The sequence below is a fragment of the Anomalospiza imberbis genome, chromosome 17, assembly GCF_031753505.1.
Source record: "Anomalospiza imberbis isolate Cuckoo-Finch-1a 21T00152 chromosome 17, ASM3175350v1, whole genome shotgun sequence".
Taxonomy (NCBI): domain Eukaryota; kingdom Metazoa; phylum Chordata; class Aves; order Passeriformes; family Viduidae; genus Anomalospiza; species Anomalospiza imberbis.
In genome coordinates, this window is record NC_089697.1 from 9,719,473 (window position 1) to 9,743,268 (window position 23,796).

General features: G+C 53.7%; 2 protein-coding genes across 4 annotated transcripts in view; both read left to right on the top strand.

The window, feature by feature from the left end:
* RPS21 (ribosomal protein S21) overlaps positions 1-23,796 on the top strand; it is a 131,245-nt gene that overhangs the window by 73,856 nt on the left and 33,593 nt on the right. The window contains exon 1 of one of the 3 annotated variants that reach the window (XM_068207949.1): positions 9,423-9,427. The exons of the other annotated variants lie outside the window; for them this stretch is intronic. The gene's annotated coding sequence lies outside the window, so the exon portion shown is untranslated. Of the gene's footprint in view, positions 1-9,422; positions 9,428-23,796 lie in introns of those variants that run through there. 3 annotated transcript variants of the gene reach the window in all.
* RBBP8NL (RBBP8 N-terminal like) lies at positions 9,596-22,910 on the top strand. Its single transcript, XM_068207943.1, has 13 exons — positions 9,596-9,934; positions 11,229-11,271; positions 11,661-11,756; positions 12,064-12,176; positions 13,171-13,243; positions 14,489-14,652; positions 15,121-15,209; positions 16,146-16,309; positions 17,350-18,172; positions 18,582-18,690; positions 20,685-20,746; positions 21,057-21,177; positions 22,329-22,910. Exons 1-13 carry the CDS (start codon positions 9,868-9,870, stop codon positions 22,445-22,447), a joined length of 2,043 nt encoding a protein of 680 aa, XP_068064044.1. The 5' UTR covers positions 9,596-9,867; the 3' UTR covers positions 22,448-22,910.

Here is a 23,796-nt window from a genome sequence, read left to right on the forward strand (position 1 = left end):
CCTTAGTGCCCTGTGGTGTCCCCTTCAATGGGAACAAATCATGTGCTTTCTTTCCTGAAACAGGCTGTGTTGTTTTTTTTTTTTTTTTTTTTTTTTCCATTCTATTGATCCTGTGGAGTGAAGGATAAGCTGCATCCATAACAGATGTTAATTTTGTTGACCAGCTTTTCCTGAAAGCCTAACTTGCTCTTATCCTTTTTTTTTTTGGGTGGGGGTCAGTATGACTCAGCTCTGGGGATGAGTTCTCTCACCATCAGAGCAGTTTCCCCACTACATATCCAGAAAGCAGGTTGGAACCTATTGAAAGTCCTTCTTGTCTTGCCCAGTAAAGGTGTTCTGTCATCTCCCTGGCTTTCCAGTTGCAGACACCTGTCTCAGTCTTGACCAAATACCTTCACATTACATCAGTGAATTTGCATTTTTTCCCTTATTTTATTGTTTTCCTTCTAGAAAAAAAAGCCTTGATTTTTTTTTCAAGTCCCTAGATGTAAGAAATCCCTTCCTGCCCAGATCTTCTGGCTCTTCAGCCAGGAAGCAGACAGCCCTTGGTTTCTGTGAGCAATCTGTGTGATCATCAGTAGACACCTGCAAGACAAGAGGAGGTAATATGAAGATGATTCCCAGAAATGTCCATTCTGCCTTCTTGTGCACCAGCACAACACTTCCAGGCAGCTGCTCTGCCTCAAGCCTGCCCAGACCCACATGCAGCTGCTCCCACTAAACCCTTCTTATGGTGTTTCTCTCCTTGATGCTCCAGACAGAGCTGCCACGGAACTGCTGGAGGCACGTGTGGGATGCTGTCACTGCCCCCATGGCTCAGTGCCCCAGGCCCCAGTGTCACTGCTCGGAGGTCTGGCTGCTGCAGGTGATCTCCCCAAGCCCCACACCTCCCAGTTACCCCACTGCCCCTCCCATGATGTCACCAGGCTGGTCTGAGCAGGGATCTCTCTTCCATGTGGTTGCCATTAATTCCACCACCGCAAGCATCAGCCTGAGGTACCAAGCCATATCAAGCAGTCGATCTCTAATTGTCATATCCGACAATAAAGCAAAGGGTTCAAAAGGAAAGAGGGAATATTAAGGCCAAGAGCTTCCCTCTGCCCATTGCAGGTGGCTCATAAGAAGGCTTGGATGGAACACACCCCCCTTAACCTTGTGCTGTGTCCCTCTTGCAGAGGGATGAGTCAGGAATTTCATGCATGTAGAGCAATCACCAAACAGTCCCTACAAGTCTGCCCAGGACCACGGCTTGCCAAGCATCTGCTTGTTTACCTGCCACCCATTTCCATGGAATGGGTGTGCAGCCACATTCCTGGGAGCCCCAGCTGCCCCCACCTGCCCGACCTGTCCGTGAGCGGGAGCAAAGCTCGAAGCCACCGTTTGAGAGATGTGATTGCCACAGGGAAACACTGCCAGGGATGCTCAGTGCTCTGCTGGGATGGCTGAGGAGCCAGCTCAGCAGCTGGGGTGTAAGGCAGCGTGGTGGCATCGCTGCTGGTGGATGGAGGGGACTTTGGAGCAGCAGAGGGTCTGAGCTGCTGGCTGGGCACCGAGCGCTGGGGATGCGCGGCATGGGGAGACTCAGAGGAGGAGCAGCTCAGCCTCAGCGCTCCAAATCCCCTTCCACAGGAGCTCTCCCTGTCCGCTGGAGATGTCGCAGGGAAACCACCCTGCTCAGGTTACGTGTCCTATTAAGCAAGAGGGACGCGTCCCTCCCGAGCCAGAGCCGCGCTCGGAGGTGGCTGTGCCAGCACGGCAGGGCCCCGCTCGCAGGGCAGCGTTTGGCAAAGCAGGATGTGCTGCCTGGCTCCCAGATATGTAGGCTACAACTTTTATTCCTTTTTATCAGTGCCAGGCTGATGGGGAGCGAGTGCATCTCCTGCTTTTTCCTGGAGCTGCAGCACTGCGGGGGAAGGCTGTCCCTACCCAGCCTGGGCAGGGGAATCCGTGCCAGCATTTTCCCCAGGGGATGCTGAAGTAGCTACACTTCAAAGGCTCGGGAAGTGTCCATTTTGCCTTCGGCTTCACCAGCCCACGGTTTAGGGTGAAAGCTGCTTGTGTCAGCAGCTGGAGCTGGGAGGAAACCCGGGCTAAGCTAGGGCTGGCTAGGATCAGAGCCCAAGTCACCCAACCCTTCCTCACTGGTCCCTAAAGCGCCCCCAGCCACTGCAAAGTGCCCCCAGAAGAAAATCCGGGACGATCATGAGCTTTCATCCTGCACTTGAAGCAGCCATTTGTGTCATTTTGGGCACATCCCTTTCCCTCCCCCGAGTGTTGGGGCTGGGGGTTGTTGTGTGCCCTGGGCTGTGCCACGCTAGTTTAGTCGGATGCTGCTGCTACTGCTGCTGCTGCTGTCACATTTCTTTTTCTATTTTTCTCTTCTTCTCAAAAAGAGCCAAGTTGTATAAAAAAAAGAACTTCCCATCTTAGTGCTGGATGAATTATTTTAAAGGGTCTGTTTGCTAATGTGACTGACTTCAACCAACAGCACAAGTTGAGCTGTAATTATGGGAAAACAATCAAATCTCTATCCGGGCTCACACCATACTGGTCTTGCCACTTTTTGTGTTACAGCAGAACCTGTTGGGCAGCCTTAGCCAAGCTGAGCCTCCTTTCTGCTGCTGGGGCAAAGAAACGCAAACCAGTAGAACCAGTCAGGCTGCAAGGAAAAATTACGGCTTATTGTCTGTGCAAGTTCACCCACACTGCTCACTCCTGTCTCCCGTGTCCCAGATGACCGTCTCCTGATCACCACCTAAACCGAGCTCCGGGAGCCGGGGAAGGGACACAGGCGCAGTCCTCCGACGTGAGTATTGTGCTCGCACTGATTTTTATCTGTCCCCCAGCATCCTGGGCAGTGTTGTGTAGCTGGGAAGGGAGCTGGCGTGAGCCACGCATGGAGAGCTGCCCGAAATTCGCTCAGCGGAGCGCCGGGAGAGCTGTCACTTGGTGCCGGCAGACAGAGCCTGGTCCAGCTCCCATCTGATGGGCAGAGGTTGGTGTGTCACGGGTTTGCTTGCTTTTCTGTCCCCTCTCAGAGCTCGAGGGGAACATTTGGATTTGTGTAGCAGCTGGGGAGCCGATGGTTTGTGGCAAAGTGGCAGCTCTGAGGGGTCGGTGGGGAGCGGACCTGAGCCTGCCCAGGCTGTGCGGCGCTGCCCAGACACCACCCCGGGGCTCTCCTCTTAAAAACTTTTCCTCTGGTGTTTTCCACCTGAGCATGAAAGGTAATGGGATATCCCTGCGATCTGAAAGCTGAGAAATAGCATCCAGCTCCACTCAGATGGAGTGAAATATCTGTGGAGGGTCAGAGCAATTTGTGGGTGTCAGGGTTTATGTGGGTACCAGGGAGCCCCAGCTGTGTTTGCATCTGGCAAGGGGCAACCAGAGGCAGGAACAGAAAAGTTTTCTGAGCAAACATCCAGCAGTGTGACAGCCATGGGGGAGCAGAGCTGTGGCCATGTGGGATGGCCTGTGGGACTGTGTGGGATCCAGGATGTGCCCATCCTGGGCAGGCAGCACCTGGGTGTTAGTGCTGGGGGGTGTCACCCCCTTCCACACCTGATCCACCTTCCAGGCAGCATCTCTGGCAGTCCTGACCTGCACCAAGCCACACACATGCTGGGCAGTAAACACTTTAAATGGAGTGGTGGGTCTCCCTTCCCACCCCATTTCACACCTTGAACCCATCTCTGCTGCCAAAGCTGAGAACAAATTTGCTTTTTCCCTCAGTGGCAGCTTGGAGCTGGGTTGTCATGACCCCTGCTAGCTGGGCAAGGTGGCCATCTGTCCCCGTTGTGTCCCTTGTGGGACATCCTGACTGTGCCCTCCTGGGTTGTCCAGATATGTTCCTTCAGGCAGCACAAATATTCAGAGAGGCTGAAGCTCGCTGGGCTTCCAGCAGCCCCAGGCAGGAGGTGCAGTGCTACCGAGGGCTGGCATCCTCCTTCCCTCTTTCAAATCCAGGAGGAAGGAAGTGATGGAGGGATTGCTGCAGGGGAGGGACCGTGCCCACACACACTGCCTCCCTGCACGGGGGTTTGCTGCTGTCGGTGGAGCTGTCCCCACTGCCTGCTCCTTGTCCCTTCTGCTGGGACAGTGCCACCATGGGCAATGTCCTGAGAGGGCTTTCAGAAGAGATGACCGCAGATCCTTCCCTGGAGGATGCAGGACACTGATGCATTGATTCAAAACCTAGCCTAGGTAGCCATGTGTCCCCAACACCAGTGTGTCACCAGCCATTTGGGACATGCAGAGATGCCTCAGTCTATAAAAATGCCCAGCTGTGTCTGTCCCAGCTGCTGGACAGCACAACATGGGGCTGGGTTGCTAAGACTCATCCTTAGTACTGCAGCAGGACTAATCACCCAGGAGGGTTTTGCAGAGCAAGGTCTTCCTAGCACATTTCTCCTTTTTCAAATGCTGCTGAAGAAAAAAACACCTGATCTTCCCCAAGACTTCATCATCTGGGGATATCCAGGGAGATCTCCATACCCAGGGGAGAGAGATCTGTTTTTTCCATTTGCACAGCCATTATCTTGGATCAGGATGCCCATGCACCCCTCACACAGCAGGAGCAGAGGTGCTGGTTTGTGCAAGTGTGGTTGAGAGGAATCTTCGTGCCGATTCTCCCACACAAGACCTGCTTTCCCATGCAGGACCAGGAATGAGGAATTCTCATGTCAGGAGCAGTGTGGGCTCTGAGCCATGCTGCTGGGCAGGTCTCCTGCCATGGAGGAGAACACAGTGGGACCACGATGCTCTCCAGGCACCATGAGCAGCGTAACAGGATCACAAGCAGAGGGTGGGGTGGTATCCACCATGTATCAGAGATTCCCTGGGTATTTTCCTGCCACTTTGCCCAGCCAGGGGCTCTGGAGCTGGGGGTGGCAGTGGAAGTGTTTTGGATGGGCAGTGACCACGTGCCTCCAATCCCAACAGGGCCTTGAGCTACTCCTGAGCCTCACCACTTCTCAATTAAATCACCCAAAATACGCGATAATGCCTCATTAACCACTTCCCAGAGCATTTTGAGGTGTAAATTGAGTAATGTTTATAGAACCTGTGGTTACCCCAAGATGAACAGGCAGATAAGTGAATACTTTTAATCATTTCTGAATCCTCCTGTGGACAGACAAGCCTGCCCACAGATCTGCCCAAAGCCCACCACACTCTGGGGAGCATCGTGGCATGGCTGGTGGCTCCAAATGTCATTTGTCCTCAAGTGGGGAGCAGAACAAATATTTACTGTTAAACCTCAGCAAAGCAGCAGGAGCTGAGGAGTGGGAGGACAAAGTCTCCCTCCCAGATGGGGCCAGTACAGGGAGAGACCCCCAGACTGCTCACCCTGCTATGTAAAAGCCAGTCAGATTCCTGGGTATGTTCAGATATTGCAGAGGACCAACAGCTCTGGTTTTAGTGATCCTGCAAGCCCAAGGCAGCCAAGACTCTGCTGAGAGGAGGGACGTCCCTATTGCAAGGAATAACAAGTACTCTTGAGGAGAATAAGGGCTCTTAGCAGAAAATGAGGTAATGGAAGAAAACTCAAATTGGAGGATTGGTGATTGCCACAGCAACTGGAAAAGCAGAGACTGCCTCCACAGGGCCAGGGTGGGGAGAAATTGAGCTACTGAGTTTGTGATCACCAGGACTGTGCTGTATTATGGCAACAGAGACTTTCTGGGGTAGAAGTAAATCAGTGTGCAGGTTGGGACTTGAGGCTGGAGCTGCATCTTGGAGGGTTTGCTCCAGCTCAGCTCTCCCTGCAGTGGGACACGTCTGTGCACACATGAGCAGGGGCAGCATCTCCCTGGTGCTGCTGATCCTGTTGAACTGGTTCAGGGGGCTGTGACCAGCACCAGTCCCCACAAACCCAAAGGGCCATTGGGACAGGTCACAGCCGTGCTGCAGCTCCACATCACCCCAGTGGGACCCCCATGCAGCAGCCAGCAGAGGCAGCCCTGGGGCTTGCTGCAAACCGGCCCCTGGGCTGGTGGAGCAGCACGGAGCAGCTGCTCTGCTCTGGGGAGGATTTTCAGGTTGTGCGAGGTAGAGGAAGGCAGCAAATCCTCCCCCCTGGAGAGGCAAGACCCAAGGCTGCTCCTCCTGTCTCACTTGTTGGGAGGTAATTTTGCAACCTGGCAGCTCACATGCAGCACCCACAGCAAACCCAGCACGGTGGAGAGCAGGCACTGGGCTCCATTTTAGGGCAGTCTGTGCCATGTTAAGTCATACAAATAAATCAATACCCAGGGAAAAAAAAAAAAAAAAGAATCCCTCAACGTACCAAAAAACCCCTCTTCAAACTGCCAAGCAAAGTACATCAGCAAAGAGCTTTAGCTCCACAATGGCCTGTGAAATACTCCTGGACTGCAGATTTTCCATGACTGATCAGGAAGTTTTTCTGAGTACAAACTTGGTTTATAATTCTAAAATTAGACCAGGAACATAGCGGGGTAGCCAAGGAAAGAAAGTTTGGCTGGTCAAAGCAGCTCTGCCCGGCAATCGCCCAGAGAAAGGTGTGTGACATACCCAGCCTGGAGTTGAGCAGCTCCAGCACTGCTGCTGGAGAAATACCTGCTGGTAAATCCATTAAGCTTCACTGATCCCACAGTATCAGAATGTCACTGTCCTGCCTTTTTCTTTTCTGCCTTTTTTTTTTTTTTTCAATGACTTAAGCTCATTTAGCTAATGAGCTGCTTTATCCTCCTGAAAGGAGACAGGGCTCAGGGTGGGGATGTGCTCACTGTGAGTGTGACAGGCAGTGCTGGGGATGGCATTGAGAAGGAACTCCCTGAGGACCAAGGAATGGGGGTTGGCTGTGCTGTCAGAGCCAACTGTCCAAGTCCATCCCTTCCCCAGCCCCCTGAGATGGGACAGAAAATAACCTCCCTGCTGCTTTTCCTTTCCCCAGCCACAACAGGAGCATCCTGCCCAAGGAGCGATGCCATTGGTACCCAGGAGATGCTGGGGGCTGCTCCAGCCCCGTGCATGAGAGCAGACATCCCAGGGACCCTGTGCCCCGAACTGGAGCCCTTGTCCCACCCTGAGCTGAGCATCGAGGGACGCAGAGAGCAGGTGAGCAAAGCCACAGCAGTTAACAGCAGCTCACCCCAGGTCCTGGGCTTCCCAAACCCTCCAGATTTAGGGTTGGATGAGGAGTTTGCCTTTGATCCCTGACACTGGGGCTCTGTTTGCAGAGGGCACCTGTCACTTTGAAATACTCCCAGCCCTGCTGGGATGCCAAAGGGCTGCTCCAGCCCCGCCACGGGGCTGCATCCGGCACCACAGGCTCTATATCACAGTGACAGCTCTGCAAAGAGCTCGGGGCTCTAAATGAAATCCCTGTCTCGGGGAGCCAGCTCCACACTGAGGCACTCTGTGGTCTGGGCTTCAGCAGTAAATCTCCCTCAATAAATCCTCCAGAGCAGGGCAGAGGAGCAGGGAGCTGTGGCTTCATGCCTTCACCATCCACAGCAGTGAGAGGGAGCAAAGCTGAGCTCCTCAGGGAGCCTGGGCTGTCAGTGGGGCTGTTCTGCTGCAGCAAAAGGCTGAATCCTGGGAAAAGACACATGAGGAGCCATGCTCATGAAGGATCTCTGTTACCATGTGTGTGCACAGAGGAGGGCCGAGGTCCTCGCCAGGTTTGCCACAGAGTGGCTGTTCCACCTGGAGGCAGAGATGGATTCTGGCATCCCAAAAAGCACCAAAACTGGCAGCTTCTCCCTGCTGATTGGATCTGCAGCAGGTCACAGGTCCCCACTTACCTGAGGGCTGTGAGGAAAAGAAAATCAGGAGTAAACCCCAACCCTGGTGGCACCACAGCCTCAGCTGTGCATGGAAGGCGAAGCTGCTGCCCACAGCCCAGCCCCAAATCCTGATTTGCTGGGCTCTGCCCGCAGCACTGAGTCACAGCTGCAGGGATCCAGATCCAGCACCGAGCACCTGGGCTGCCCCCACACCTCCAGCCCAGCCCTACCTCCCTGAGCAGCGGGCTGGCACCAGTCCCAGCCAGGGTGTCACCTTCTCGGGATGGCTGAGCTGAATCCCTGTGTTTCCAAATGCTGGGCTCAGCCTGCAGAGACACCAGCCTTGGGGAAAGGGCTGAACCCTCTAGTACAGGGTGGGCAGGACCTGATCCAGCAGCAGCAAGAGCAGTAGGAGCACATTCAGCCACCAGCTCCTCTGCTCCCAGTTGCAATCCCTTCCCAGATTACAGCACTGGAGAGTGCAATGGGAATTAGAGCCTGGGTGCTTCAGAGCCTTCCCAGCTGGCACTTGGGGTGCCCGTCCCGTGGTGGCAGTGCTTGATCTCACAAGCTCCCTTCAGCCCTGCGAATTTGCTTTACCCAGGGCAGAGCTTAATTTAGGACTCAGTGATCCTGGGAAGTGCATCCTTTAACATCAGGAGGGTTTTTTTCTGTTTTGCAGTAGAGCTGCACGTTATTCCCCCTGGCTGGTTTTTCAGCTGCGGCTCTTGGGGCTGAGATCAGCTCCCAGTCCCATTTCACAGATCCCGAGCTGGACAAACCACACCGAGCTTTTGATTGCTGGGTTACATCACCCAGCCCTGGGTGGGTTATGCCCAGGGAAGCAGGAGAAATGAAATTTTTAGTTGTTTCCTCAGAGAATAAGATCTCTACTCTGTTTGCATCAGATTTGCTCAAAAGCCAAAAGAGTGGCTCGGGGATGCTTCGTGTTCAGGCAGCTGCTCCGCCGACCCGAGCGTGCCGAGCTCGCTGCTCGTGCTTGCTGGCGCGTGCCTCATTTCTTTTGAAAATCAGATGCTTTAGGGGAAACTTTCTCCTTCCAGCTCTGCGTGCCCACATCTTGCATATGCAGGCGATCTGGCACACCCCTGCTCTGCATGCAGATAAAGGCACGGGCGGGAGCTGGGCTGGGAGAGCGCTGGAACCCAACACAAACCTTCCCCGTGAGGCCACAGGGGCCAGGCCCCAGCCCACTCTTCACTTTCCAGCTGCAGAGGGGAGGTTTGTTCCCTGGGCATCTTTTCGTGGTTGAAGGCTGTGTCCAGGTGCTCTGTTGGGATCAGGATTACTCACCATAGCTCAGTAACCCAGAATGATTTTGAGGAGAGAAGTTCCCATAAGGAGATGCTAAACACCTTCATGTGGAAGTTCCTCTGTCCCAGTGTGGTTTTGGTGGTTCCACAGGACCCCATAGATGTGCCCATGACAGCTTCCTGCAACTCTTGGCTCTGGACACCACCTCTCCTGGTTTCTCTGTAAAATTGGGTGAAAAAGCTCTGTTGGGTGTCTCCCAAGGGTTCAAAGAGGCTACAGCCAGCAAGGCCATGCAAGAAGCCTGGGTGATGACAGTGAGGTGGCCCAGTGCTGTGCGTTGCCTCTGTAAAAGCTGTTCTTGGTGCCAGAAGGAGGAGGGATGCAAGGGAACATCCCAGCAGGAGATGAGTCCATCAGGCTCAAGCACCAAATCTGCTGTGAATTTCCCCGTCATCAGACCCCGTGTGGTCCCAACACGAGTTCTGCAGTCCCTTCTTTATGCTCAAGAAGATGCCCTGCCCTACCTCATCCCAGAGAAATGCAATTTAAACAGCTCAACAAGTTGAGGAAAAGCCTGATTTTCCAGCTGGGCTTCTCCTGGTATCTAAGACATGCTCTGTGCTGTGCTCAGTGCTGAGGCAGGGTGGACAAAAATGCATCCCATGGTTTAGCAAATGATTTCTCTTCCTAGCTCTGGGCTTTGTCCTTTCCAGAACACCACATGCACCAGACACATCTCTTTTGTTGGACTTTTTCTTTCTATTTTAGGCTGAAACCTGAATAATTTGAAGCAAAAGGACATCCTCGCACAGGACACAGCCTGGTGCGTGGCTCAGCCCTGAACATGACCACAGAGAGTTTTGCAGAGTTCCTGAACAAACTCAAGGAAATCCATGAGAAAGAGGTCCAAGGTAGGGAGACAAGATTTTCTTATCAACACCTGGCCAAGATCCATTTCTTTGTAATACCACCTTGATCCGTTTGGTGTCAAATAACCTGAAGGGAGGAGGAGGAGCAGGTGTGGATTAGGGAGATTTGGGGATTAGTGCTGAGCAAGCAGCACCCACAGGGATGGCTTGGGACATGGGGTCACAGCCTGTCCCTCAGGGGAGAACACCCTCTGATGGCATATTTGTACCTCTCGTTGGCATACTGAGAAAAAAGTAACTTTTTGAGTGATGAGGAGAAGCAGAAGAGAAAGGACATTCCTGCACTCCATGCTGTTGGAAAGGAAGCCATGGAGGTGCTCGGTCCCTGCAGGAATCCCACTTGCTCCCAGCATTAACCACGGGGGATTTGGCTCCTTTCCTGCCCCTGCTGTTGTGGTCTGGTGAGCTGGGAGGTTTGCAGGGGTGACACACACACCTGCTGGGCATCTGCTCCAAGCAGTGAGGACTGGAGTATATTTGGATACTGAGGGATCAAAGGCAAAGCGGAAAGATGCAATAATCTATAAGACAGAAGCAGCAGGAGATGAAGCTCTGTTAAAGAAAACGTTTGAGTCAGGTTGGATAGCTTATTCCTCTAGGGAATAAATTATTTCTCAGGCCATACATTATTAAAATAAAACCCATTAGGTTAAGCAACCAAGTGCCAAGTCCAATTGTTTTCCTATTAGAATAATTCCCAGTATCAATATTATGAACAAAACTTCAGCACTTTTGGATGATTCTGGCTTATGAATTCATTCTTCTCTTGCGTAATTTCAAGCCATGTGAGAGTTAGAGGAAACTGTTGAGCAATTTAAACCACATGTTTACATCTATTTTGCATAAAATAGATTTGACAGGATACAATGTCTGCAGATCCATCAAGGAAAGCCGTTCAGCTGTAAATATTCTCCAAGATGCTTTCCAACCATTGAAGCTATAAAATACTGCCCACCTGGGAAATGAGGGCTGTAGTGAGAAATAAGTAGAAACAAAACTAACCCAGACTTTTTGGGTCTGCAAAGGAGATGCAGACTCATTAAATAGTGGGGATATAAAACGAGCTCACACTTTGTACAACTTTCCCAGTTCCATTACACTGTGATTGTGTTTGACACATGCAATGTGTTATTCCTTATCGGAGATAAGGCTTGTGAATGGATGAGATTTCTGCAAAGCCACGCACCTTCCTGAAATCCCATCAGCGCCGTTTGCTTCTGAGTGCTGGGGAATTGGAAATAAACACCCAGCTCTCTGTGTCTGTTCTTCATTCCAGGGCTGCACAGCAAGGTGACGGAGCTGACGACCGAGAAGTGCCGGTGAGAGATGCTGGGGCAGAGGGATAGTTACACCACTGCAATTTCAACTTCCTGAGTTATTCTCCAACACTGCTGGATTAGAGAGCACCATTTGCCTTTCTGGCACTGCCAAATTCAAGCTTTTTGGCTCCAGGCAGGGTTTGGGGTGATCCCAGCTCAACTCCAGTTTGTCTTCCCACTGGCAGGTGATGCTTGTGGCATCCAGTGCTTTCTCCCTTGGAAAACAATAAGTGGGAGGAATTAAACTGCTAACTCCAAGGGCAGCATCCAGGCTCCAACACATTTCTTTCCCCTCCTGCCACACAAGAAAAAGAGCACTGTGGATGAAGGCACGTGTTTTGGGAAGAAATCCAATAACCCTCCTTTCTTTGTTCTGTTTCTTCAACTAGAGATGCTCAGAGAATTGAAGAGCTGTTTGCTAAAAATCACCAATTAAGGGAACAACAGAAGGTCCTTAAAGAAAATGTAAAGGTGTTAGAAAACAGGTAGGATTTGTTTTAGGGGACAGTTTGGGATTTGCTTTCTTCCCAGGACTGGGATGTAACACATGAATCTCTATTTTTCCTATACTCAGCTGCTGAGAGAGCTGGAGGAGTCTGGCCACATGCATAGGAGCTTTCCTAGGCTGGTGGTGGTGGGGCTGGGTCTGGAAGGGTGCAAAGGCCAGTGCTGGGCTGTGGGGGTGATTCTCAGTGGTGGTCTGGGTGTTCACGCTTCCCCGTGGGGAGAGCAGGAGCTTATTTCTCCCATGGAAACTGTGTGGTAACAAGCTGTGGGGTTTCCTTCCTCCAGACTGCGAGCTGGTCTTTGTGACAGATGCATGGTCACTCAGGAGCTGGCCAAAAAGAAGCAGAATGAGTATGAGACCTCTCATTTCCAGAGCCTGCAGCACATCTTCATCCTCTGTACGTACTGACACCCACTATGAGCTTGGCTTTGGCATGCTGAGTCTTTGCTCAGTTAATCCCTCTCCCAGATATTTGCATGTGAGCAGGAATCTGGGAAGGGTTTGGGGATGGGAAGAAGGGAGGGACTGTGGATGGCAGCTCACGTCCCCCCAAGGAGACATAACCCTTCACACAAATCATCGGAGCTGGGGGTCGCAGCCCCCCACACCTCCAGAAAAATGAGAGATTCCAGGCTGTGTCAGCTGCCTGGGAAAAGGATGCAGTTGGCACGGCAGAAGCAACACTCTGGCAAAGACAAGAAAGTCACAGCAGCAGCTCAGCACGGGTAAATGAAATCAAGCAACACGTGTGATGGATCTTCTCCTGAGCCTTTGGCACAGCTCCCAGCACTGCTGAGGCTCAGGGTGTTTTTCCCCAGGGATCTGACCAGCCCAGGGAGGGTCATGGGGGTAAAGGAGATAAGGCATTTAGGAGGGATGGAAAGGTGCCAAGAGCCCTTGTTTTATCTCCCCTGCTGTGCCACTGTTCCCTGAGTGCTGCTTTCGAGCAGGAGCAAGGCAAGGCACCATGCCTGGGAGCCCATCCATGGCCTCCTCACTGCAGGACCCAGTGCTGGGTGCTCACACCTCCCTCTGGCCTCTGTCTGATCCCCCCGAGACCCCCAGCCCTCCCCCTAACACAGCACCCACTCACCAGCCTGCCCTGGTGTTCAGGGGCAGGATGTTCACTGTGCCCAACCCAGCACTGCCTTGTCTGGGTCTGGGTCGTGCTCTTCCCCTGGTCTGGGTGACCTGCAGGGTCCTGATGAAACCTGAGTCAGAAAGTTGCTCCCTTTTATCCCTTAGCCCCAGCACGTTTACAAAGAAGGAAGGGAATTCGGCATCCCTCCAAAAGTCGGTGCCGTTCCCTCCTCCTCCCCCAGGCACCCCAGCAAGCTGTGAGTAGCATCCCTGCAGCACCTGAACTCACAGCACCGCCTCTGTCCCTGCAGCAAACGAGACCAATCGCCTGAGGGAGGAGAATAAAACTCTCAAGGAAGAACTGAAGAGGCTCCGGAGCCTGGAGTAAGCTTTTTTTCTGGTTTCATTCTTTACAAGGGGCATTGGCAACAACCAGGGCATCCCCAGAGCTGGGCAGGGCAAGGTCCAGACCGTGGCATCCTCAGGGGTATTTTAGCATCTAGTTCCCCTGGGTTCCTGTGTATGTAAGACATGGAAAAATCCCTAATAGTCTCAAAATCCTTGTTGACCTTTGCTTCCTGTTCACAGCATCCAATGATTAATTTTTGGGGAACAAAGATACTTAACCCCCTGGAAGCAAAGCCCTAGGCAGCTTGCATGGACCTCAGCCTGGAATTCCACGGAATTTCCATGCCACCAGCTCCCCTCCTGCAGCAGCCAGAGAGGGTCTGCAGGAAGCAGGTGGTTTTGGGGGGAGGAGAGTGACACACAAGGGACTGTGATGGGGTTAAAGAGGGAGGAGTGATCTGCCCAACAGGTTCACAGCCCAGCAGAGCACTGTGCTGGAAGCCAAGTAACCTGCCAGGCTGGCCAATATATACAAATCAGCTCATTCCTCAAGGGTTTGAAGTCCAGAGGAATTAGCACTGAGGGATTAGTTTAGAAATGTGTTTTCTTTGGAGCACAGGAGCACCATCCGCTTAAAGAGAAACTCTGGCTTTTACTCCCCAGTGCTTCCCAAGAGCTGAGCAGCTCCAGAGCTGTAGGCTGGGCTGGGCTTGCTGAGCACTGAGTGATTCTGCTCTGCTCTGCTCTCCCCTGAGATGCTGGATAGGAGGATTTCCAGCCAAACATCCACATCTCAGCTTCAGAGTCCATCCAGGGCGCTGTGCGTGTCTCCAAGGCTCAGGCACTCCCTTGTGGCACCAAGAGCATCGACCTCTCTGTCTTGATTTGGTGACAGGGGGCAGACACCACATCCCTGTGCTGAATCCACCCCTCCATCAGGCTGGAAGCCCAGCCAGGGACATGTTCCCACAGAGCTTTTGCAATAGCCACAGCTGGGTCCTGGCTTACCCAACGTCGTGGCTTCCTGCGATGTTACCCACAACCAAGTGGGGCAATCACACCTCAGGCTGTCATGCTGGCTCTGTCCATGCTCCAGACTGCAGCTGGGCTGCTGATAAGCTGCAGTGGAAGGAGGTGAGCCTGAGGATCCGGAATGTCCACATCCACACGTACATAAATATGTATATTTGTATATCAGGCTCAGAGCTCTCAGTACAGCGGCTCCAAAACCTTCCTTCTCCTGCCCCTTCTCATTCATTCATGTCCCTTTCCTTCCAACAGGGACAGGACAAAGACCCCAGGAGTCTCCTCCAGAGAAAGCTGCTCCACACCAAGCTCCCCTTTGACTTTACTGTCCCCAGTGAGCAGGAATGTCAGCACAGAGAAGGCAGAGCACAGGGAAGGAGAAGCCCAGCAGGACGTGCCAGACCTCGAGCTCAGTGAAGGTGGGTGTTGCTGGCTCCTGCCACCCTCGAGGGATCTGGGGATGTGAAAACTGACTGAGCCATGGTGCAAAACTGCTCTGGGAAAGGGTCTGGAGAGCAATAACCAAGCTGTTGGCAGCTCAGATGGACATTGGATAGCAGAAAAGGTGATGGGGGGGAAATGCAGGTCAAGGGAGAAACACCCTGCTCTGCATCAGAGCAAAAGAGTGCTTGGTGCCCTCACTGAAAGACAATTCATGCAGAGACCATGGCATTCCCTTCCTGCCACCCACACATGCAACGAAAGGCACGTTCAGTCAGGTGCTGGCTTGAGCCAGAAGGTAATTTTGACTCAAAATCTTCACTGAGAGATGGTTGGTAGCAGCCAGTGGTATCCCAGGAGGCTGCATGGCTCCAGCCCACTGCAGGGCAGGGCTACAGCAGCTCTGGGGGATCATCACAGCAGCTGGTTCTGTCTTTTTTTTGCAGAAAAGCCCCCAGAGAAGCTCCAGAGAAGCTCTCCAAGCAGCAGGACTTCTCCAGGCACTCTCCTCCAAGAAGTCAGCCTTGCAGAAATAGTGAGTTGTCAGAGGTAGCCTGATGTCCTCAGTCCTTCTCCCCACTGCTGTGGTCATCTGAACTGGATCACAACAAGCAGATTGGGATAGGGAAAGAGTAGGAGGCGCCTGGGGGGTGGAACAATTAGCCAGACTTGGGTAGTTTGTCATTTCCAAAGCCTGGCATTTTCACAGGGACTGGCATTCAGTGGTTGCAAGGACAAACACAGAGAGGGTGTCACTCAGGCTGCTGAGTGATATGGTGACACTGGGCACTGGGAGATGAGACTCCAGGACCTGGACCTGTTCCTGGTCATGGGAACTCAAGCCCACATACACACCCACACAGATTCTTCTGTTTTGGCACAGGTTCGGCTTACTCGACCTCCACAAAAAACTTGAAAGAGCAGGTGAAAAGGGGTTTTGGTAAGGCTGCAGGCAGGCTGTGGGGATAATTAATAGGGATCGCAGGAGGGGTTGGTGACATCTCCAGGTGGGCAGGGGAAAGTCAAGTCAGAGCATGTGGTGAGCCTTTCATGACAGCTGATGGAGACAACGATGTCCTGGCCCAGGTACTCCACCAGAAATACACCCACCAAACCAGTGTGTGCCAGGAGCTTGCATGAATAAAGTCTTGCATGAGGAAAAAGGCCTGACTATGGGACAAGGAATTTGCAGGGTTAAGCCACAGAATCGTGACTTAAGAGGAGATGCAAAACTTCCTGTGCTACAAATCAGTACAGCCAGAAAATGGAGAGTACATGAAGGGAAATTTTCCTGGAAAAATGAATAAAAATTTTGATAGAGCTGTTGACCAGAATCATATCAAGCAGTACACTCAGGAACTGTCTGTCTTGTTGTCACTGGTGAGGAGATGTGTCCCAGTTCAGCCAGGCTCCCCAGAGCCCGGGGCACACTGCAGAATGGCTCACCTGGACTTTCTGTCCTCTGCCACAGGCATCCCAGAGGATTTCCAACCAGCTGCACGGAACCATTGCCCTGGTGAGACCTGGCTCCAGACCCTGCCTCCTGGAAAAGAGTCCTTCGGGGGCAGCAGTGTCTCCACCAGCGAGGAAGGCTGCTCTGCCTCCGGAGCGCGAGCACAGCCCCAGCCTCGAGGCGTGAGTACCTGGGAGTCGTGGTGTGGGCCTGCTCCACGGCCCATTGCAGCTGTGCCTCCATGGATGGATGGCCAGTATTCACTGTGCCTGTCCACCTCCCTCTCCAAACTTCTCCCCCAGCCTTGGGAAGGGGGGGATATCCCAGTTTACACCAGTAAAAAATGACTGGAATCCAGCCCAACCAGATCAGGCTCTCGTTATTCCAGCTCCTCAGACAGACCCACAAAGTGAACCAGGTGTCCCCACATCCAGGCAGAAGGACTGTCCCAGGCAGGCAGCAATTCCTGCTCCTCCTTATCTATTCTAATGGGCTTTCCTGCAGGGCTCAGCACTTCCCAGGCTTATCCTCCCCACTGATTTCAGGAGCACAGAGGGCTGAGCAGGGCCAGGGAGTTCACCTGTAGACAGAGAGTTTCCCGGAGTGAGTAGCTCTGCAGAGCATTCCTGGGAACGGCTTGCACTCATGGAAGCTGCCAAAAAACCAGCGGCAGCAGGGACTGGGTTTGCAGGGCAGGTTCCTGCACTGTACCAACCTTCCTAGGACAGCTGTAAAAGTTTCCCATTGAGTGAGATTAGGGGAGGGTGGGCTGTTCCTCTGTCCTGGGGGTCTTCAGGCACTAAGAAAGCCCAGGGGGGTAGTAAGGATGGTGCTGGCTGTAAGACATTATTCAAAAAGTGATTTCTCAGCACCAGTGCTGATGTGAGAGGTCACTGCACCCTTACACTCACTCAACCCCCTGCCTTGAGCTGCCGTGGCTTAGGGACAGGGGATTGCTGCTGGATGCTGGGATGGGAATGGCTTCCTACTGCTGACTTCCTGATGCCCCTGGCCACCAGGACCCTCCTCCCCAGCACAGAACCCAAAGACAAACATGATGTACTTGACCAAGAGCTGCAACAGGGCATGGAAAAAGCAGGAGAGACCACACACATCCCTGCACAACTAGGAAACCAAGGGAAAGCTCTGATGCTAATGTGTGGATTTTTGTTTTTTCCTGACATGATCTCTAATGTAACTTTTTTTTCCGCGCTTTTTTTAGTTATTTAACAGCAAGCAAACTGGAGTCCCCCAAGGTTGCTCCATCCTACGAAAACCTAAAACTGAGTGCCCGGAGAGAGCAGCTGTGCCTCCTGCACAAGCACCTTTCCCTGCACCAGCTGGGGCTGGCGAGCCCCTGCGCCCCGGCCGAGCGGGACGGCGGCAGCTTCCCCAGCCACTTGCTCCGCACCAAAGCTGCCGACGGCAGGACGCGCTCCCGGGACACCTGGGAAGACCACGCAGCCTTGCTGAAGCTTCCTGCCACCATGGTGTACGTGAGGGACCAGCACCTGGAGGAGAAGCTGCACCTCCTCAAGCACCGGGAGCGGCTGCAGCATCTCCTCCTGCAGCAGCGCCAGCCGGGCCAGCGGGCAGACGGCGACACAAAGCCCCCGCCCGGGGAGCGGCCCCTGTCCCCGTGGCTGGGCGTCGCGGCAGGGTGCAAGGAGGAGAGGCTGTTCCTGGAGGATGCGGCGGATGGGAAGGAAGAGAAGGAGCTCTGGCTGGGCCGGGACCGCCCCGAGCTCCGAGCGAAGGTGAAGGAGGCGAGGGACGATGATGCGGACGCGCCGCTGGACCTGTCCGACTCCGGCCGGGGCAGGGAGACAGACTGGCACGGCCGCCGGGAGCTGCGCGGCTGCGGCAGCCCGCGGGGGAGCCCCGGCGACAGCCCGGCTGTGCCCGCAGCCCGCGGCCCCGGCGGCGGACACAGGGCACAGCGGGACGACCCGCGCTGCCCCTTCCACTGGCCCAGTGCCACCCGGCCACTGCCTGGTGCTGCCAAGGAGGAGGAGGAGGAGGAGGAGGAGGAGGATGCAGCTGTGGTAAGTACAGCTCTTGCTGGCATCGACTGCAGCCCCTTCCCCACCCCAAGGTGCCCAGCGCTGCTGGGACCACTGTGACCAGCACTAATATCCCGTGGGAGGGAGGCTTTGATGTGTGTGAAGCCAATCTGCACATGGCAGAGCCGTGGTTGCTCAGTCCTGGCTCTCACTCCCCACCTCCCCTCCAGTGTCCACAGGGTTTCCATCCAGGCCCAAGGGCAGGCAGTGCCTGTGCCCCCTCCCACAGGCTGCTGCAGGAGGTGCTGGGCTCTCTGCAAACACACCACAGTGCACAGGACCCTCTCTGTGATGCCTGTCCCTGTGGGTGTCACTGTCATCAAGTAAGGGCTGGGGACAATCCTCTCCTGCCTGGTGACAGCAGCGTTTGTGTGCTCCCTGTGTCCCACAGCTCCCTCTTTCACGGGCATATCTGACAAACAACTCCACACCGAGCGACCCAGAGGCCCTTCCTGAGGCTGGGCTGAGACGGGATGTCAGTGCACAGAAGGGAGAAGCAGGTAAGAAGCCCCCGGCAAATGTGACATTTGAGAAGGCAAGAGTGAAAGGTGCCTTTTGGTGAAGGCGTTTCCCAGCCCTGAGTTCTCTGCTGAGCTCTGCACACACCTGCAAACCCACTTTCCAGGGGCCAAGTGTTCCTGCCTCCCAACTCTTCTGGGCCTTTGGGGGAACTTCAGGTTTCATATTTCTGTCCTTGAGAGCTCCGTTTTCTACCCTAGATATGTCCAAAATTCAGGCTCAGTATAAATGGGGAGAAAGTAATCCTGCTTCTTCTGGAGAAAAGCCCAGTGTCCCTGTCCAGCACAGACAGGAACCACTTGTGAGGTGCCCTTGCACGCTCAGCAGAGCACCCTGCACTCCACAGTGGGGGCATGGAATTCTCCAGGAGCTGAGGAGGCAGCGTAGCTCTGACCTCTTGGCAAAACCCGCTCCACAATGAGCAGCAGCAGGACAATGTTGCTGCTCCAGTGTTTCCCACTCCTCTCAGGGAAGAAGCGGCTCCAAATGTCCCAGCAGAGATGGGGAAAATGCAAGAGGTTTGCAGGACTAGAACTGGAAAACCATCCCTGTCTGTCCCCTTGCTCCAAAGTGTGTCCTGTGATGGCATAGCACATAGGGTTGAGCACAGAGCCAGGGATGATGGAACCTGCAGCACATAGATCAGGATGGTTTCCTTCCTTTCCTTGCTCCATCCCCCACAAGAGCCCTTCCAAGGCTTTCTCCCTGCCTGACCCCCAGGAGACACAGGTGCCAGGTTTGTCCAGGCAGGTGGGAGGCAGCAGCCATGGGGATCAGAGTGGGAAGCACGTCTGCTGGGAGCTGCTCAGTACCAGCCTTACTGGCTTGGCCAGAAAGTTGAGCTCGCCTGGATTAGTTGGTCTGGGCGTGTCGGAGTGGTTTGGGAACACTCTCCCGAGCAGGATTTTTCACGGTGGAAAAAAAAAAAAAAAAGAGTCCTCTGTGATTTACATGCTAAGGAGATATCATCATGTCATCATGGCAGAAGAATTTCAGCTGATTACATTCTGGGTGTGGGAATACAGGACTTTCTTCAGTTCTCACCTTAAGGTTGACACAAAGCTCGGGAAACAATACACAAATACTTCTGCACTTTCTAGTGAACCTTGACCTGCAGAAGGATAAGGTGAGGATGGGATCAGGCTACAGGGAATCCAGGAGTACCTGGAAGCAGCATCACCTGCTCTCCCACCTCTGCAGGGGCAGCAAGAGGGGGCTGCCCTGCTGAGCTCCATCCTGGTGAGAGCTGCGTGTCATGAGCAACAAGTATTGAGCTTTGGGGGTGCCCCTGCCCCTCAGAAGAGGGCACAGCCCTGTGCCCAGCCCTTTGTGCCCACCATGGCCAGCTGTGTGTGCAGACAGGGTGATGCCACCACCAGCAAGGCTTGGCCCCCAAGCCCTGGAGATGCAGTGTGTGCAGAGGTCGGGTGTGTGCAGGTACATGTCTGAGGCTGTGTAGCCCCAGGGTCTGTGTACAGTGAAATGCTTCTGCTGGGAAGGGAAGTATCTCCCCTGCCTTTCCTTCCTCTGCTCCTCAGCACGCATTCCCTGCCAAGAGCTGCTGACTGAACCAGCAGCAAACGTGGGATTGTCCCTTTTGGCCTCTTCACCACAACACGCTTCTCCCCACCTGGGGCTCAAACAGGAAGGTGCAGTCTGAGGCTTAAATACCCCCCAGTTTCCCACCTGTATGTAGCCACAGATGTTGGGACAGCTTTTGTGACCTTGGTGTAGCAAAGTCCTGTGGATACAGCTTTCCTGGGAGCTGTTTTCCTAATAGAGTCTTGTTGGATCACTCCTAAACATTCATTCCAGGCCATGTAGCTTGCAGTGCCTCTGCTTCACAACACAGTTTATTGCTGAAGCTGCTTTCTGCCTCAGTGGCTCTGTGAGCCTGGGCCAGTGGCTCTGCATCTGCTCATGAGCTTGTCAAGCATCCCACCAGCCAAAAACCCTTCTTTTTGTGTTTCTTTAGATGACAATGATGCCGAGTCTGGGAAGCAAGAATCCGATGAGCCAGACACAACGGACAGTGAGGTTAGTTTGTTTGTTCTCCTCAGCCATCAGCTTAGGCTGCCGGGTCCCAGAGGCATCAGACAGGCTGTCCCAGCCCAAGCTCCCTCCAGAAGGTGATGGCTCTTCCTGCACCAGGTGCCAAACCTCATTCCCACCCTGTTGTACAACTTGCTGCTGATGTGCCACTCTCTCCAGCCAGTCAAGAGAGTTTATGAACACTAGCATTTGTCATCACTCTGTAGCAATGGTCACAAAGGTCCCTGGCAAAGCCACCAGCTCCCTGGGAAAGCCAGGGTGGTTTGTAGACTGACTGTTCTTCTCGTTGGTGTAGGAGAAGTATGAAGATGAGATCCTACAAGAAGCTGAGGCTGACGGGAAATACTTTTGCACCAAAGACAAAGTTCATGTGCAGCAGAGGAAGAGAAAAAGAGGACAGGACCCCTGGATAAAAGGTAGGGAGGAGAAGTTCTTTGGGACATCAGCTCAAAGCTACAACTTCTGCTGCTTCCAGAGGGACTCCTGTGAGAAATGCCCAAGGACAGAGGGGAGGAGGGTTCTCCTCCACGCTCCTCTGAGCCACGTTTTGGCAACACTCATATCTCCAGCCAGAGGAGCCCCAGCTAATGGTTAGCCAGGACAGCCTGGGCAGGAGAGCACCCCAAGCACCTAAGCTAACAGAGCTTAGTCCCTCATATTTGCTTATCTGGTCAGGGAGGTGGTGACTGGGGAAGGCCAAATTCCCAGGGGTGAGTAATTGACATTCAGAAAAAGGTTTCTGCCCGTTCTGTTGATCTTCCAGTGTGGCTGTGGAGGTTTCCCTGCTGACAGAGGAATGTGTTGTACCCATGTTTCCTGCAGGTGAATAAGCAGAAAACTGCTCCTGATAAGGGCAAGGATAAGACAGTTTGTCTGTCAGGCCTTAAAAAATGCTCTGTCAGAAAAACCCTGCTGCTCACCCACTCTGGACTGCTGGTAAAAACAGCAAAGTGTTGGCCCAACCATAAATGTAGAGAGGGCTGCTGCTTAAGCTTGAGGGCAGCTTGTTTAACAGCCTGGCCTTCAGAGAGCCCTGCTCACTCAGGAGATGCCACCACAGCCAGGTGACAAGAGGATTTGCTGTATAAAATCAGCCACTTGGAGCAATGGGGAGGAAGCTGTGCTGTGTAGCCCAGGGTAAGCACATACAACCCTCCAGGACTGGATGGGGATGTCCCAGGTGAGGGGTGGGTGCAGCTGTGGCAGGAATGGGGTGATGGAGGGGCATAGCACCTTTCTCACCATGTGCTGTGGGCCATGAACCACACTGGAACGGGGAGAAATCCATGGAATGCATCTTGCTGGTCTGGGTACCCTGTCAGGGACACGTCTGCATCAGGTCAGTTCTCTGCCTGCTTCTGCTACACATGTTGTTTTGTGTAAGGATCACAACAGCCTCCCCTGGATACCCACACATCTCACATGTGAGGGGTTGCTCTTCATCTTTCCTGTGCTGAGCTTTGCTTCCTCCTGAGCTGTCCCTGTTTTGGGGTAAGGCCATGCTGACTCCAGAAGTGTAAGACTATTTCTCTGTTGTTAACTCCTGCTGTCATCTGGCTGTTTACAGGATCTAAGAAGTCAATGAGAGGAAAAAAGAAAATCAAGGTGGAGCAATGCCCAGTGGGGATCACAAAGGAGCTGGAGGATTGCTCTGCTTCCCACAGTGATCCCTCCAAGGACAGTTAACAGCAGGGCAGGATGGAGCAACTGCAGTCCAAAGGACAGAGCTCAGAGACCTCAGAATCCCACCCACGCTGGAAGAGTGAATCCTCCTGTCATGCTGGGCAAGGCAGTGGGGAATTCATAAGGACTCATTAATGAGCAGAGCACCTGAATGTCCTCAATCAGTGCCACAGGAGAGGCTGGGCAAGGACGAGCCATGCAGGTGACACCTGGAGCAGCCAGGTCACTGCTGGTGGAGTCCCACAGTCAGTGATCCCAGCCCTGTGCCAGAGCAGACCCTCAGACTGGAGCTGGGAAGAGGAGATGTCTCTTTGGAGCCCTCACCCTGCATCAGAACCATGCTCTTCCCTGGGATTTCACGCTTGGAGAAAGGATACCAGATCCTCATGAAGGATGTCCCAGTGGCTGGCTGAGGGGTGGTGACCAAACCAAACACTGCAGAGCCCCATGGACAAACCTGTTTCAATTAAATCTTGCCCAGGTTTCACACACACGTGGGCCTTGTCTGACCTGGGGAACGTCCATGGTTTTCTCTTCTACTTAAGCGAGGAGCAAGTACATGGGCAGGCAGGTGGGATGTGTCCCTGGAGAGGGCAGGGAGAAGAGCATGGGAAGGGAGGGTTTGGGTGCTCCCTCTCCCCACTGTGTCCTGGAAAAGGTCAGTGTGTGAGACCCAGCTGCAGCTCATAGCAGAGCACCAGCTCAGCAGTTCACACTGACCTTGGCAGGATTGCTGGGAGCTATTTTTCACGTGGATAAACTGTTCTTAGTAATCTTTTTCTGATGGGATGAGATGGGAAGAGCTGCAGTGAGCATCCCTGCTCACAACATCGATCCGGGAGCCAGGCTGGGCTGTTCCTGGCACACAGGTGGAGAGAACAGGGACAAAACAGAGACCAGCGGAGAAGTGCCAGACCCAACTCCTGTTATGGTGCACTCCCATTTCCTTTACCTGCAGTTATTTCTATTTAAAGTGTTTTTTTTTTTTTTTTTTTTTGTCTGTTCACAAGAACGAAGGCAAAGCACAGCCAGTCAGGAGCAGCACCCTTTGCTCGTAGCACCTTCCCATCTCCACAACCCTAAAAACCCATTCAGAGAGCCCCGGCTGCGGGGGAGCAGGGGCGGGAGGGTCCAGCACTGCCCGGGGCAGCCTCGCATGCACCCAGCCGGGCGGGAGCGCCGCGGGAGCGGGACTGGCACCGGGAGCGGTGTCGGCGGTGCGGACTGTGCGGGACCGGGAGAGCTGCGGGAGCGGTGCGGGCAGGGAGAGACCGGGAGCGGTGCGGAACTGGGACCGAGGGCGGTGCGGGCGATGCGGGACCGGGAGCGGAACCAGGGGTGGTGCAGGACCG